The sequence below is a fragment of the Carettochelys insculpta genome, chromosome 1, assembly GCF_033958435.1.
Source record: "Carettochelys insculpta isolate YL-2023 chromosome 1, ASM3395843v1, whole genome shotgun sequence".
Lineage (NCBI taxonomy): Eukaryota > Metazoa > Chordata > Testudines > Carettochelyidae > Carettochelys > Carettochelys insculpta.
This window is the reverse complement of record NC_134137.1, coordinates 234003896-234021018: the sequence shown is the minus strand read 5'-3', so window position 1 is coordinate 234021018 and position 17123 is coordinate 234003896. Positions and strand designations below refer to the sequence as shown.

At 49.5% G+C, this 17123-nt stretch overlaps 1 protein-coding gene across 1 annotated transcript in view; it reads right to left on the bottom strand.

The window, feature by feature from the left end:
• Window positions 1–16377, bottom strand: part of STYK1 (serine/threonine/tyrosine kinase 1) — a 31801-nt gene extending 15424 nt beyond the window's left edge. Inside the window, exons 1-5 of the mRNA XM_075002203.1 lie at window positions 16184–16377; window positions 8242–8351; window positions 5483–5620; window positions 762–1028; window positions 26–207 (exon numbers count right to left, since the gene is read on the bottom strand). Of these exons, the coding sequence (XP_074858304.1) occupies window positions 26–207; window positions 762–1028; window positions 5483–5620; window positions 8242–8308 (654 nt within the window). The 5' untranslated portion in view covers window positions 8309–8351; window positions 16184–16377. The remainder of the gene's footprint in view (window positions 1–25; window positions 208–761; window positions 1029–5482; window positions 5621–8241; window positions 8352–16183) is intronic.
• Between the last annotated feature and the right edge of the window lie 746 nt (window positions 16378–17123).

Sequence of the window (17123 nt, the reverse complement as noted above, 5' to 3'; positions counted from 1 at the left end):
CTGACATTCACTTCCTCAGACTTACCCTGCGGCAAGTCCACAAGAACTTCAGAAGGTTCCCATGGCACACATTCTCCAGGATCATATAAAGGGGCGTCTGAATTGTACAACATCCTATCAGTTCAACCATGTTATCATGATGACCAAGGGACTGATGGAACTTAATCCTTCCCAGGAAATCCTTCACCTCCCTGGGCCTGGTGTTATCTGAAAGTACCAGAGAAAAAAACAGTATCACCAAAGGGAGACAAAGAGCAAAGACCCTATTTAATATTCTAAAAATAGAATCATAGGACTGGAAGGGACAACAAGAGTTTCTCTTGTCCCGTCCCCTGCAGTTTTATTTAGACCATGCTGTGCAACCTCCTTTAACATGCATATAGAGTACATGTTGTGACTAAACCCCACTAAGACCAAAGTTTAACCGTGACTAGCTGACGTGACGATAAATTTGTGCTTGTCTAGAAAATTCATGGTCAACATCTTGTGATGTCACATTTTTACAGGAATGTTCAAACGTAATCAAACTCTGTAGTGAAGACAAGGTCATAGAGAGAGAGCTTGAGAGGTACACAGAAAGGAATCACTGTGGAGACACATATATTAGAGCAGTGGAGCTCAGAGCTGAGAAAGGAGCAACCTCTTGTGCAACCACCAAGAAAGAAATAGGGATTCAGCAGAGAATGGGGAATTTCTAGAGGATGCACAAAAGTGGGTAACAGAAGGGTATACAAATGGAGCACTCCTGCCACCTGTGTTACCCTGTAAGGCTTTCAGGATGACTGTCTTAGTCGTGTCCAGGTTCCCAGCTTTCAGTTCTGCCCTATAGATTCCCCCAAAACTTCCAGAACATATCAGCTCCAAGGACCCTGGTGTAAGTCTGTCTCGTGGTATCTCCAGCTCCTTCAGACTCAAGGCTGCAGCTCTTAGTAGACTCTCCACAGTTGTCTCACTCAGTTGGATGTAGGCATTCTCTGACTCATGGGATACCTGCTGGTTCTTCTCCTTTGCTGGCAAAGGGACAACATCTGCTTACAAAAATAAAAGACACATGAGATTCATTTGCAGGATACATATTCCTCTTTTACATTTTGCCACTGCCCATAAGCAGTTGTCTTTGGCTCATGGACTACATCTACATGTGTGTGTCTACCCTAGGAACTAACTTTGAAGTTAGGCACTACATCAAAGTAGCCAGCAGAGTCTACACACATTTTCCCTTATGTCGAAGTCCTTACTGCATTCCCTGGAATGGAGTAGTGCCCTACTTTTCAAAGTTTAACTTCAAGGTAGGGTATGTGTAGACACTTTACTTCAAGGCAGCTTCAAAGTTATTTTTGTAGAGTAGACACAACCCATGAGAGGCTTTTCCCAAAAAACTGGGCTTTTGTCAGTAAAAAATGCAAAGTGGCTACATGCAAAATGTGCTTTGTCACCAGTTTGTCAACAAACCCTGGCACATCTGCTGGCCGCATTATACTTCTCCCCATTCCAGTATAATGCCTCTCTCAACAGTGTTCTGTTGAGAAAACAGTCATGTAGCTGCTCGGGAGGCCTTTTTGTTGACAGACAGGGCTTCCGGTTCACTGGGCAGCCCTTTTTGCAGAGCTTCTGGTCAGCTGTTCTGTCAAGAAAGAGCTGGGCAGTCTGGCTGCTCTCTGTCGACAGAGAGGCTTGCTCTGTTGATCTGCTTTAATGTGTAGATGCAATCTGTTGATGGAAGTTTTGCCAGGAAATCCCTTCCGACACTCACTTCTGTTGACAGATGCTTCTTGTGTAGACATAGCCATGCTTTTCTGTGGTTTTCATAATTATGAATGGGGAAGTTTTATGTGGTCTCAGCTAGGCCAAAGCACTTTATTTCCCCAGGACTCTCAATGCCACCTGGCTGAGAGACAGAAGAAATTGAGATCTGAAATCTATGGTGCATGTAACAATACCCTTGTTTTCTGGTTACTGCATCTTTACATTTTTAAGAAGACTGCTTTTGCACAGACAGGACCATTCTTCCCAATACGCAGAATATGCAGCTGCATAGGCCACCCCAAAATTTGGGGCACCACTGGGTCTTCATGTCCATCCACCTTTTCCTATATCTTTTCCTATATCATTGTCAGCTCTGGCCCTCCCTTTCATTGGGACCCCATTCTTTAAATACCCCTCTGAAACTACCCCCACACTCACGCATCTGATGAAGCGGATCTTTGCTCACAAAAGCTTATGCTCCAAAATATCTGTTTGTCTCTAAGGTGCCACAAGACTTCTTGTTGTTCTTGAAACTGCAGGCTAACATGGCTACCCCTCTAATACTGTATCTTTCTTGTGGCTCTTCTTCTTCCAGAGAGGATCTAGTTAGCTTAAAAATGAAAAAGCTTGGAGACCTCCTAGCAGAACACTGAACCTGTGAAACAACCAGTCAAGTGGTAATTAAGTTATTTTACAGGCATTTGCCAATCCCAGATAAATAATGTCAGTTTCTGAATTTACTCTATTAGTCTACAGGACCTTAGTTTAGAATTTGCTTGAAAATATTTCATTAGTGTATTGCTGAAGACTGTGAACTCCCATCTCTAAAAAATCATTCCCTCCCCTCCCCCCAGGTGCCATCTGGAATAGGGGCAGAAGTTTAATAGTACTGCATTGGGCCCTGAAAATCCTAAGGATGGCCTTGTGTGTAGAAACAGGAGTTATTTTGTTTGTTGTGCATTGTTACAGAGAAGAGACATACACATTTATTCTCTCTTAAATCCCTTAACATATATCAACTTATAAATACCAGTTCAATTTAAATTAGAAATACTTGTTCTGCTCTTCCTTCATGGATTTAAAAGAAGTTCATATCTGTGTTTTTTTGCTTTAGTCACTTTGCAATACATCTCAGTTCTATTGTGTTCCCAGCTACAACTGAGTAGACTCCTGGAAATTGGCCATTATGATTGGGAATTGTCCATTATAACTGGGAATCAAATCTGTGTTACTCACAGTGTATGCCAGCCAACCCAGCCTCCTAGTGCTTCTAGCCTTAGGACACCAAGACCATATCTACACTGCCCCTCCCTTTTGGAAGGGGCATGTTAATGAGGCACTTCGGAGCAGGTTAATTATGCACTGGTATGCATATTCAGTGCCTCATTAGCAAATGGCATCCAGTCATGCTTCAAAAGTGCTGCTTTTGAAATGCAGACTTGTTGTATAGACATGGGCACTTCAAAATAAATCCCAGACTTCGAAATTCCCTTATTCCCAATTTGTTTTGGGAATAAGGAAATTTCAAAGTGCGGCACTTATTTCGAAGTGCTCGCATCCACACAGCTAGTCTGCATTTCAAAAGCAGCACTTTCAAAGTGCAACTGGTCGTCATTATGCTAATGAGGTGGTGAATATGCATGTCAGTGCCTTATTAACCTGTTCCGAAGTGTCTCATTAGCATGCCCCTTCTGAAAAGGAGGGGCATGTGTAGGTGCAGCCCAAGGGTGTGTATACAAAAGCAAACTTATTTCAGAATAATGGCCACTATTCTGAAATAACTTTGCAAGGGTCTACATAATGCAAATGCTATTTCTAAATAATTTCAGAATAGCAGACAGCTAATTTCAAATTTGGTATACCTCACTGTATGAGCAATAGTGCCTATTTTGAAATATGTATTTTGAAATAGGGGCTGCATAGACAGGAAACATGGGCTATTTCAAATAAGCCATAGTGCATTCAAGGGCTCTATTTCAAAAAAGGATCTGTTGTCTGTGCACGCTCATTTCAAAATAACTGAGCAGAGTATTTTGAAACACATTTTACATTTAGATGTGCTAGTTTGAAATAAGCTATTTTGGAAAATCTCTTCTGGAATAGCTTATTCTGAAATAACACTTTTGTATAAACATAACCCGTGACTGAGAGCTGAGCCTAGGCCCATTGCAGTGCAGAACGTTAACCTCCAGATATCACTGTGCCCTGCCTATACTTTCCCTGAAGGGGTATAAATCATTCTGTTAGTCTTTAAAGTGCCGCATGTCTGCGGTTTTGTTTTCTTAGAATGCAGGCTAACACAGGTACATCTCTGTTACTTGCCCTGAAGGAAGTGAGGTTGCAACTTGAACCCACGTCTCCTGCATGGTTACATAGAGAAGTAACTAATGGTTTCTGGGTCCCGGGTTGCCACTGTCAGTAAATTCACAGACAGTCCAATATTAAAGAGCTAAAATTAGACCTGTACGTAAAATCCATAAAAACATTTAGATAGCTGTAAAACATAACGAAAACCACAACGCAGATCTTTGGAGTGGAGCTGAGGAATCCCTCCCACTTGTCCAGGGAGTGAGCTCCATGCCTCATAGCAGATCCAGGGAGTCTACACTTCCCATAGCAGAAGCAGAGAGGGGAATTCTCCTAGTGGGAGTCCCTCCCAACCTGCTGCTGACTGGAGGGGGTTGCTCTCCTTTGAACTCTTCTTCAGCATCACTAGCCTCAGCACAGGTTTAGTAGATACCTGTGGCTGACAAAGGGCAGGAGTAGACAGCAGGCTGGTCTACCAGCCTCCAACAGGTTCCCTGCCTGTAAGTCACAGTCGGGCACTCCCTTAAATATAAGAAATAACCTGCTCACTCCTATGTTGCAAGGAAGGGTTACTGATGGTCAAAAATGGCAAAGGCTGGCAAAATTGGTAAAGCAATGGTTGACAACGTGTCTGCTGAAATGAAGGACCACAAGCTGGAGAAGCTGGAGGATGCTGATGTGGTCAGTAAGTAGGTTAAACTAGCATTATACCATTGGTGCTGTGATGTATTATTCACTTTTGTCCTTTTGAGCCATCTTTATATTACGAAAGAATGTACCCCTAAAAAATCTCCATAATTTTTTCTATGTTGTCCATAAAAATCATTTTAAGCAGTCAGCAGCGCTGGTTGACCCTGGTATTCAGCGTAATGGATGGTTCGAATAGGAGAGGCAGACCCCACAGAGAATGCGTAGATGATGTAGATTGGTGCGGAGCTAGTCTACAGAAACTAAGCCACGCTGTACTGGACAGGGAAAGATGGAAAGGAGTAGTGAGGGAGGCATCGGACACCAATGGGCGCTGAGCCCACGGTTATTGATGATGGTGATGAACCCTGGTTGGCTCCATGCTGGGAAAACTGTGATCCATAATTCTCCATGGATGTAATTCTACATGTGGTAGCAACAGCAAAGGATTTAGACGAAACAGGTCTCAAGTGATTTTTTTACCACTGTGTCATCTAACCCTGCTCAGAGCAGGGTTAGATGACACAGAGGTCTAAGTATCTGAGTCCCCCTTATGCTACAGCCTCCGCCATTGGTAGAGCTGTACCATTGGTGAACTAGAGGTCCCAAGTTTCCTACAGTAGATGAGGCCACTGAATACCAAATGCTGACTATTCAGTTCTTCTAACCTCTGACAGCTCTTTTGGGGAATGATGGGTAAGGAGAGTCTTGCAGTTGAACCCTGCTCTGTTCCCTTTGCTACCTTGGTATCTGGGCAACAGCTGTTGCTTTGACTTCCAGTTTCGATAGTGAAGCCAAAGGATCACACCAAGCAGGATCACGAAGACCCCCACTAGGAAGACTGGGATGATGATCACTTCAGTCTGGTACACACGCACAACTGTCCATGGAAAGAGAAAATGACAAACAAAGCCCAATTGTTATTGTTCAGTGGAATCACAGTGTGTACCACACTCCCACCCTGAACAGTCTTATACAACACCACAGCAATAATCAGTTCTAGGAACTTTCACCACGAAGGAGCTGTATCTGTCTATGCCGTTCTCACTGCAGTAGTATCTAAGCCCCTCATCAACAATTAGCCTGATTTCCAGGGAGGCTGACTAAGACTCCCAGCGAAGCTGATAGGAATTCTTCACCGCTGAATATCAGGCCACTTTTTGAGGTGCACTGTGGAGGGTGGGTGGGGTCTCCTGGAGTCCCCCACCCCTCAAATCACAGTTTGGGTTGCTTGCCTCCTCTGACACTCAGCTTCCTTCATACACGCCTACACCTTTCCCGCTCTCAGGGGCAGAGAAGACAATAATAGAGAAAAGGAAAATATGAGGAAACCAGGCTGGGAGGAGAAGGAGGAAGAGAGTTCTGGGGTAGAGCCAGGCACAGGACGTCCAGGAGCAAGGGATGAGATGGGCAGAGCAATTGGGCTGGGAAGGGAAAAGGCGGTGGGGGGGGCAGAAGTAGTCAGGGGGTTGCTGGGGGGACAGAGAGTGGAAGGAACTGAACTGGACACAGGACCACTAGGGACAGAGCTGGTCAGGGTTTATGGGAGTGGCAGAGAGGGGAAGGAGGGTGGGAGGGGCACCTCCAAGCAGATTGAGGGGGTGGGGTTGTCATACACCAGGGGTCCTGTGAGTGAGGGGCGGCAGTCAGGGCTTCATAGGGCAGGAGGTGGCTTGTGGCTCTGTCAGAGGCAAGGAGGCTGGGGGCCCTTTGAGTGTGCTGTCCTGGGGCTCAGAGTTCCTGTCACCGGGCCTGAGTTAGAGCAGTGATTCCCAACCTTTTCACTAGCATGGACCCCCAGTCATCTCCCAAACCATTTGTGGATGCCCATCAAAGCCAATTCTAGCCGCCATGTACACTCCATTAAATGAAACAGGAAATCCCAATGTAGATTTTCGGACAGCGATTAATAACATCAGAAGATATTTAATTTAAAAATAATAATTGATTGAAAATTGGCAATTTATTGAAAACTTACTTTCTATGATCATTTTCATTTATGTTTTATTTTTTTCACAGACCCCCTGCAATCCCCTCAGACCCCAGGCTAGGATCCACTGGGTTAGAGTCCTTCCCTAGACCACTGATGTCTGGTAAACATCTGTCTCTGTATCTAGTTCAGGCATTCCTAGGAGCTCCTGAGTCAATGACTGCCTCTCTCTTCCCTATCTCCCTAATCTGCTGTCTCTCAGGCACAGTAACCTTCCTCAGTTACCAACCCTTGAGCGGGGGTTCCCTTCTTAAGCGTCCCCCTCAAGGCACAGCAAGTCCTGCAGATAGGTGAGTGAGCCCAGAAGAGTTTATTATCCTTTTCCTCAAGAGAGTGAGGGCATAACCTTCCCCCCCCCCCACCATCCAACACACAGACTCATGCTTGTGTGTGAAGACTGGAAGCATTAGCCAGTAAATGTACAGATCATTTCACTGGCTGTAGGATGGAACCTAGCAGTCATTCTATGTCAACAATGCTGCACAACAGTGTAACTGAGGTGAAGTGAATAATTTCTCCCATTAACACAAAAGGGGGGGGATGGTATATTATTGAGGAAATGTACATTGACTGGTTGAGAATTTGGCCAGAATGCTGGGGTTAATATTCTTACTCTCTTAGGTCATGGCACTGTGGGATGCTGTCATTCTCAGACAAAGTGACAACAAGTGCCTTCAGCTCCCAATAAAATAAATAGGGAAGGAAGAGACTTGGCACCTAACAACACTGGTCCCTTGAAAAACACTATGGGATCTTTAAATACCATGTGTGGTCAGGAACTCATCTCAACCAAAAGGTTATTTTCCCTAATCTTCTGCAGAGGCATTGATTTCAGTGGTGATTCAGCTGGAAGAGATGCCCCTGACAAGTCACACACCGCATTTTTTGTGGTACCTCCGTTTCTGTTAGGGGTCTATCTATGTCTGCCTGTCTCAGGTATTTCAAAGGTATCCATACCATTTTCAGGCACTCTTCTATCTAACTCTTCCATCATATGCTGTCTAAGACCAACCCTGCTTAAAGCAGAACAGATAAGGCTGCAGCAAGAATGCTTGTGTGATGCTTATTGCTTGTATTCTGGTGGTACAATACTAATCTGGGCTGACTCAAAGCTCTCGTGGCAATAATTTCAGCCCCTAGTGGAATTAATATACCTGCCTCTTAACCCTGGTCAGGCTGGCACATTGCTCCTCCTATTTAACAGCAAATCTTCATCCATCATTCCCCTACCTTCCTATCCAGCCACGTGCACCAGGGCCGGAAACATATTCTTTGTTCTCCATGCTGAGTGACAATGCTGAGTGACAAAACCAATACACTCAGCTGAAAAGGCAAAACAGATGGGGCAGGTGTGAAGAAGAGGTCCTGCATCCGTGACTTACTGCCGGGAAGGCCCAATCAAATCACCCTCTGGAGTTGAGGGCTCAGAGTTGACTGAGCAGGTCCTGCTGCTCAGCTTATGAGAAGTGAACAAAAGTAACAAGCAAAAAAACTGTTGCCTTGAATCTTACCACATAACTTGTCACTGCTGTTGCATTCCAGTAGTGTGCGCGTAAGTCTCCTTATGTTCCCTGCCATGATCAGTTCAGCGTCAGCATGTCTTTCACCACTGGTATTTCCACTGCACAGACATGAAGAAAATTACCATGCATACACTTATAGGACTGAATGGTTGCTGGGAAGTGGGTGAGAAGCTGTGGTATTTGCCCTCTATGTCAATTGGGTTCTAATCTAACCTCAAAGGACTGGGAGGGAGCAGTTCAGAAAATCAGAGGACTGGAGAACTAGGGACATGTGGGAGATAATGATCTTATATAGCATAATCAGAACACATTTCTGGTTATGGTATCTCAGAACAGGAGCAGAAAGTATCTTTGTTCTTATTAAGCCTAGGTTTGTTCAGCAGTACTCTGTGAGAGAGTCAGGTATCTCGCATTCTCAGAGGCATATGTGCACAAGTCAAAAACCATTAATTTACTCATATTTTAAATGATCTGCGTAAATCACATTTCACATGGCAGAATAACTCAAGTCTTTGATCTCCAGACCTATACAACATCAGGCACGTATGAATAAGATACCGTGTCACACCATTTTGCCTGTGATTCTTGACCAGAGCTCCTGCACTATTTTATTGCATCATGAACATATATTGTAGTAAGAAACAGCAGTCTTCTAATTAAGGTTTCTGAGATGGAGTGCATCAACCTTGCACAGGGGCAGCAAGAGTTATCTCTGCTCACCCAGCTGAGAGGGCTCCGCCTCTTCAGCTTCTCTGCGCATGCTCCAGCTGGAGCCCAGGTATAAAGGCCTGCAGATCAGAAGAGGCAGTGCCGCACCAGTTCTGGAGGGAAGACAGCTTATACACCAGGATGCTGGGGCCAGCCAGAGGGAAACTGCCAAAAGTGGGGGAGTTGAGGGGGCGAGATGCCAAAAACAGAAACACAGAGAGTCAAGTAGGAAGTGACCTGGGAAGTTTTGTGGGGAATGGTAGCCATATAGGAACAGCTTGGCGTGTTTCAGTGGGACCCCCTTGAACAGGTGGTGGGCAACCCCACCATTGACAGGGCCGACTCGAGCAGCTGGACCTGGTGGAAAGGGCTGGTCCAGGTTCCCTACTCTGACCACTACACCATCCCAAGGTGGTGACCCTGAACCTTTTGGTATTGACTCTGGCTGCTGGGTCCTGCTGTCCAGCAACACAGGGGCTTTACCACTGGCTTTACCACTGGTGGCCTGGCTAAGTTGTTCTGGTAGCTGGGACTGTGAGAGAAGATCCAAACTATTGAGCCACACGTTGTCAAGTCCAACCATGGGTAAAAAAGTACCTACCCTCATCCTGAGAGAGATAGGCAGATCAACCCCACAACAACTGGTGGTGAACACAGATATTGATCAGGGCCTGAGAGAAGGAGCCAGGCCCAAAAGATGGAACTGGAAAAGCTCTTGAAATGGCTATTCAGCAACCGGCAGCAGCAGGCTGAACAACAAGCAACAGCAGCAAGCTCAGCCACTCAAGTAGCTGCCTCACAGCAACAGCACCAGGCAGCACAGCAACAAAAGCAACAGCAACAGTCTGGCAGGAGCTGGTCACCCAGCAACAGTCACCAGGAACTAGTACCTTCTCCCGTATCTCAGCCAGAGATAGTACTGGGGGTAATCTGGAGGGGTTACCAGTATGCATAACAAAGATGGGACCCATTGACAACCTTGAGGCCTATCCTGTTACCTTTGAACAAGATATGTTCCTTCTAGGCCTGATATAGCAATCCTTGGGGCTGGTTGGGTATTATTGCTGATCTGTACCCAACTTTGCCATGTTTGCCACACCATGGAAGGCCAAGAGGTCAAAAGACTGGGAAGCCATCTTCCAGGCCCCGCAGGGAAAGGCTGACCTAAGAGCCTGTGATGTCCCAGTTGGTGCTTATCTCTCCAGCCCTCCTGCTTCCAGTTGTCACATCAGCCTGCAAAGGCCCATGCATGTACGGATTTCTTCTCCCCATGCAGGAGCAGAAGAAGAAGGGACATCACTTCCTCATGCCATCCTAAGGGGGTGGATCATAGGTAGTGGGTATCGCAGGTAGGGAAAGGTAATGCCTTGCCAAGCTGCCTCACCTGGTACCACCCGTGCTCCACAAGGGGCTGCACCACACTGTTCAAAGCTCTGGGGCTCGGGAAGGCTCCAGCTGTGTTGCCTACCTGGAGGTCCAGGGCTACTCTATCCCAGGCTGGGGACCCACAGCCCCATTGTGTGTGTTAGAGGGAGCCTGGTCACAGGTCACTGGCCACAGCCAGGGGTGAGGCCTCAGGTGGGGTGAAGGGCTGGGAATACTTGCTTCCCCAAGCCCTGGGATACTGCACTACCCATGGGGTGGGTGCGGAGCAGGGGATATCCACTCCGTACTGGTGTGCCAAGAGTTAACCTGCTCACCTTGCTAAAGAGGCTCTGTCTCTTCAGCTCTGCTGAGCATGCTCCAGCTGGAGGCCAGGTACAAAGGCCTGCAGAGTAGCTCAGTGTCAGCTGACTGCCAGTGAGGAAGGAAGTGCCATGCTAGTTGTGAGGGAGGGGAGGCTGGCCTGTCTACTGACACCTGCCAGGGCAGGCTGAGGCCAGCATGCTGGCCTGGGACAATGCCAGGAGAGGGGATATGGCGGCATGGAGAGTCGGGTAGGAAATGACCTGGGAAATTTTGTGGGGAATTGTAGCCATACTGGAACAGCTCAGTGTATTTTAGTGGGAGCCCTGAGGAGCTGGTGGCAGGTAAACCCACCACGGAGAGGGCCCTGGATTGGCACCTGGTGAAAAGGGCAGGATCATGTCCCCCTACCTTGACTACACCATGTTCATCAGCTACTGCACCACTTTGCACACTTTGCTATTGATTCTAGTTGCGGGACTGCACTGCCATGCGAGTCAGGGCGTTTACCATTGACTCTGGCCATTGGACTGTGCTGCCCTGAGGCAGAACACCTTCTGCCCAGTTACATTGTCCTGGTAGCCAGGCCCATGGGGGAAGACCCAAACTATTAAGCTGTAAGGTGCCAAGCCCAACCATGGAGCCATGGAGTATCCAGCCCCCACCCTGAGAATGTGTATCAACCCCACAACAATCTCCAATACTAATTCCTTACAGACATAATCAGGTCTGTAAGAATGTTTCATATTTGTGATTGATTATACCTCTAATTCTCTCTAATGTCCATGGGAGAACACTTACACCTGATATACCATGCAGCATGCAAATAGGCACATTAACACCTGTAATGCTGCATAGTCCCTCAATGAGATGCTTTATACCCTTTACCTGTGGAAATCTCTAGCTGCCATGTGTGCATCTTTGCATACATAGGACTAGACTCATTAACACACACAGGGTTCTTTGTGCTACTCTGGCATTGCAAAGCAGCTGTAAACTCTGTAGAACCATTCCATTAATACAGATTTAGCAGTTTTGCATTACTGGAGATGCACAAATTAGCCAGAAAGTACTGGCAGGTCTGATCCATAATCATGATGATTGATTGGTCCTTTGGGCCTCCCAGAGAAAGCGGTGATCACAATACACCTGTTATGTTCTAGCCAGTCCTTCAGCCGCTGGCTGACCAGACAGTCTGAGGTCAAACTCAGTCAGCATAGCACCAAACCCTGGAGTGATCCACCTGCCTCAGCCTCCCAGTTAGATGGGATTTAAGGCACACAGCACCATGCCCAGGTGTAGTCCATAATGCAGGGTAGCATCTAGGGCTAAGGATTACAGATGCAATTCTGTACAATATGCAGGAGCACAGTTTCATGCCCGTAATTCTGTTTATCTTAGTTGTTTGTCTGCACATCCCACATTTTTATAAAACCATGTACAAATATAAGAAGCCCAATCATACGACAGAATACCTATAACTTTTCAGCATCTTCTGTGCCACACCAGCATTTTCTACCGTGCAGCCATCTTCTTTCTATCATACATATTTCATATTCTATCTGTTCTTTAAAATGGTCTCACATGAACTCCAGTAACAGGCTACAGCGTAGGTATTTGTGAAATACATGGAGGTGACTATTATATCAGTAACTCTTACTTATTGACAAACTTGCAACAGCTCCATGCCAATATTAGTAAACATTTTGAGGTATGTTTTAGCTTATTGGCAAGCTCTGAAATATACAGGTCTGAGTTAGTTGACATAAGCTGCTATGAACCTTGCAATACAGCATGGCTGTAATTTCTACACATGAAGTGGGGTGAAAATGAAAAATGCTGCTGTTGTAAATAATTGGTCCTTTTGTTTATGTATTGAGAAACATCAACTGGTCGAGTCCAAATATGGTCTACTAATCAAACATTAGACAGCTAAGATCAAAGGACACAAACAGGAAAGGTTAGCTTATCAATTCTGGAGTACCAGGTCTGCTCAACCACACTCACGTAGATTACAACAATTTCAGTGAGCTTTTCCAGATGGGATGTTTATCCCACAATTACAGTTTATGGCAAGTGACATGATGGTACTTTTCAACAACTGACAGGTCACTCTTATTGCTAATGCCTTATATATTACATTTGCTAACATTTCCAGAATAATGAAGTATCACAAAAACACAACCTTTTACCTGCACAGTTTTATGTTGGTCTAAAATGAGTTTTAACCAGTTAAACATTAACGTCAACTTTATTGCTAATATTTCCTGTGCACCTGTGAGATGTTATGTTTCCTATACACACCTTTCTTGTGTTTCAATACTCAGTTAAACACAGACATGTTTTTGCAAAGCACAGCTAATCATAAAGAATGGAAAATGTAAAAAGCTGGACAAATTGGTTATGCACAATATAAGATATACTTGATAACAGTTATTAGCCGCGTCTACACTAGCCGGCTATTTCGAAGTAGCCAGGCCAGCTTCGAAATAGTGCCCGCTGCGTCTACACGTGCCGAGTGGTATTTCGAAGTTGAAATCGATGTAAGGCGGCAAGACGTCAAAGTCGCTATCCTCATCAGGAGATGGGAATAGCGCCCTACTTCGACATTGAACGTCGAAGTAGGGCACGTGTAGACGATCCACGTCCCGCAACATCGAAATAGTGGGGTCCTCCATGGCGGCCGTCAGCTGAGGGGTTGAGAGATGCTCTCTCCAGCCCCTGAGCTCGATGGTTGCCCCGTGCAGCAGCCCCTTAAAGCTCCCCGTCCCCTTATTTCCTGTGCAGGAAGCTAAGAGCTCATGCAGGCAGCAGCACAGCCACATGCCCAGCCTGCACATCCCTCAGCAGCCCCAACCCACCACCCTGCACCCCATGGCATCCAGCCAGCCCCCCAAGCACCCACAAGGCACCCCCCCAAGGGGACCCAGGGCTCCCAGCCTGCCAGCCAGCAGGGGAAGAGGCAGCGGGGCCCCTCCTGGACAGAGGCCGAGATCCGGGACCTGCTGGGGCTCTGGGGCGAGGAGGAGGTGCTCCAGGTAATGGGGAGCAAGAGGCGGAACGCAGATGCGTTCGCTCGGCTGGCCGAGGGCCTGGCTGCCCGGGGTCACCCTGCCCACACTCCTGACCACGTCAGGAGTAAGGTAAAGGAGCTGCGGCAGGGTTACGCCCGGGCCCCGGACATGGCCAGCCGATCTGGGGCCGCCCCCGCCACTTGCCCCTTTTACAGGGAGCTCAGGGCCATCCTGGACCCCCCATAAACCTCCTCCCCCGCAGCCACCCTTGACACATTGCCCCGACGAGCCCCAGCAGGCCCCAGAGATGGAGTCCACCCCGGAGGCCAGACCTACATCCCAGGAGCCCCCCCAGGAGCTCACCCTGGGACACTGGAGGAGGAGGAGGACGCCTCCAGTGACGGGGGGCTCCAAATCGACCTCCCCTCCCACAGCTCCAGCAGGGCGTCTGCCTGATGGGTGTCCCCCAACCGTGGGAGCGGAGCATCAGGTATGTACCCCCCTGGTGCAGCCCCCCGGGGTTAAGGGTCGGGGACAAGAGACATGACCAGGGCCCTCCACACACCCAGATGACCACGGCCCCGAGGACAGCAGTGGCATGTCCCTCAGAAAAGTCCATCAGCCCCTGCCCCCCAGCAGGACAGCGCCATACCCCATCCCTGGGGATGTGGGGAGCGGAACCTAGGGTCCCCTTTTGAGGGGGGGGTTGGACACCCATCATCATCAGCAGCAGCATCTCTGGAGGACGGGGATGGGCAACCAGCAGCAGAGGGGTGGGGGGACAAGGGCCACGGGTCAGGGCCCAGACTAACGGCTGTCTCTACTCTTCTTCCCCCATCTGTTCTGCAGCTGCACCACTGGAGGGCCCAGAGAGCACCGGCGCACCGTCTGTGGTCCCGGAGAGCCCAACGGGGCCATCCCACCAGGCCAGCCCCTCGGCGGAGCACGGACCAGGCACAGGACGAGCCCAACAGCAGCAGAGCCGTCTGCGGGCGTCCACGGACCCCCAGCTGCTCGCCACTCTCCGGCTTCAGCTGGAGGTGTCCAAGCGGTGCCTGCAAGTGGAGGAGCGGCGGCTCCATCTCCAGGAGTGAGCGCTGGCCTCATGCCAGGAGGCTTGGGGACCTTCACGCGCACCTTCGATGCCATCGCGTGGCACTTGGCCCCCCCGCTGCTCCGCCTGCCGTCCCTCCACCATCAGCTGTCCTGGGGCCTGCCACCGAGGGGGACCATGGGCCTCCAGACTCTGCCCGGCCCTATCTGCCGGTTCTCCTGGCCCCCACACAGCCTTGACCGGGCCTCCGGCCGAGACGTGGGTCGCGCCCCCCAACACCAGGCTCAGGACAATGGGGTGCATGGCCGAGGACATTGCCCCCCAAGGTCCCCTCCTTTGGACTCATTCCCCCCATCTTTGTAAATAGTTTTTGTTCTACCCCTGTTTTGTACCTGCTCCCCCATGTACATAGTTCCCCCCTTCTTCTTCTGTTAATAATTAATATAAGGTTGCACGGTTTTGTTTAAAAAAAATTCCATTTATTGCACAGAAGTGGGGGGGTGCTCTCGGGTGCTCTGTGGTGTGGGCGTGGGGGAAGGGAGTGTTGTGGAGGATGCGGGGGTGCAGTGGGTGGCTCACCTGCAGCTGGCCCTGCCAGCGTTCACCCCGCAGCCTGGTCAAAATGGGCCCGCAGGGCCTCCCGGACCCGGATCCCCTCAGGGTCAACCTGGCGACTGGGGGCAGCGGGAGGCTGGACGTCGGCCCTGCCAGCCTCCACAGCCCAGCCGTGGAAGAAGGCCTCTCCCTTGCTCTCCACCAGGTTGTGGACTGTGCTGCACGTGCCCACAACCTGGGGGATGATGGTGAGGCCTGCATCCAGGTGGGTGAGGAGACACCTCCAGCGCCCTTTGAGGCGTCCGAAAGTGCGCTCGACCACCTGGCGTGCATGGTTCAAGCGGGTGTTGAACCGCTCCTGGCTGGCTGTGACATGGCCTGTGTAAGGATGCATGAGCCAGGGCCAGAGGGGGTATGCCGCATCTGTGACGACACAGAGGGGCATGGTGGTGTCCCCCACAGGGATCTCCCGCTGGGGGATGTAGGTCCCTGCCTCCGGCCGGTGGCACAAACCCAAATTTCTGAACACCCGGGCGTCGTGGGTGCTGCCAGGCCAGCCAACATAAATGTCCAAGAGGCAGCCCCGGCAGTCCACCAAGGCCTGGAGGACCACCAAATGGTATCCCTTCCTATTGAGGAAGCATCCTCCAGTGTGCTCCTTGGCACGGATGGGGATATGGGTCCCATCCAGAGCCCCAAAGCAATTTGGGAAGCCCAGGCTGGCAAACCCCGCGATGGCAGCATCGGGGTCCCCAAGCCACACGAGCCTGTGGAGGAGCAGGGCATTGATTGCGCGGACGACCTGCAGGGGAAGGACATGAGAGAGCACCAGTGAGGGGTGTGCAGGGTGTGTCTGGCCCTCCCCCCCGGGCTCCCCCCCCCGGGCTCCTCCCCTCCCCCTGGGTCCTCTTACCTCCATGAGGACAGCCCCGATGGTGGCCTTGCCCACGCCGAACTGCTGCCCTACGGATCGGTAGCTGTCTGGAGTGGCCAGCTTCCAGACAGCGATGCCGACCTGTTTCTCTACAGTGAGGGCACGTCGCATGGAGGTGTCCTGGTGCTGTATGGCAGGGGTGAGCCACTGGCAGAGCTCCAGGAATGTCTGCAGGCTCATTCGGAAGTTCCGGAGCCAGCGGTCGTTGTCCCACTCGCCGAGCACCAGCCGCTCCCACCAGTCCGTGCTAGTGGGGTATCTCCACAGCCAGCAGCGTGTGTGGCGGGGGGTGGGCGGGGCTGGGAGGGCAGCAAGGTCTGGGGCGGCATCCTCATCCCCCGAGGACAGCTCATCTTCCTCAAATAAAAGATGGTCAGCTGCCTCCTGCATGGCACTGAGCAGGGCAACCACTGCTCCTCCAGGGGTGGGTGTGTGGGCCTCTGGCTGCTGCTGCTGGGGGTCCATGCTGCTTAGACGGGGTGTGCATGCTTGTGGCTCTGCAGACCGCGTGCTGTGCAGGCTGAGTGTATCTGGGAGGGTCCCTTTAAGGGAGCGGCTTGCTGTTGCCCCGGAAGTGCTAGTCCACCCTGTGACCCTGTCTACAGCTGTTCCTGGCACCCTTATTTCGATTTGGGCCACTTTGGTGTGTAGATGCTCCCCTGCAGCACCTAATTCGATGTAGTGAACGTCGACGGCACCAGCCCTGGAGGATGTGTAGACGCTATTCATCGAAATAGCTTATTTCGATTTTGCTACATCGAAATAAGCTATTTCGATGTAGCATCCCAGCGTAGACGTAGCTATTGTGTCTGAACCTGACTTTGCAAAGCTTCCTGCAAAACTGTACCTTATACTTCTTTATCACAGTCATGAGAAATAGTTACGTTTTAGGACTAATTATGTAGATTTAGTTGAGATT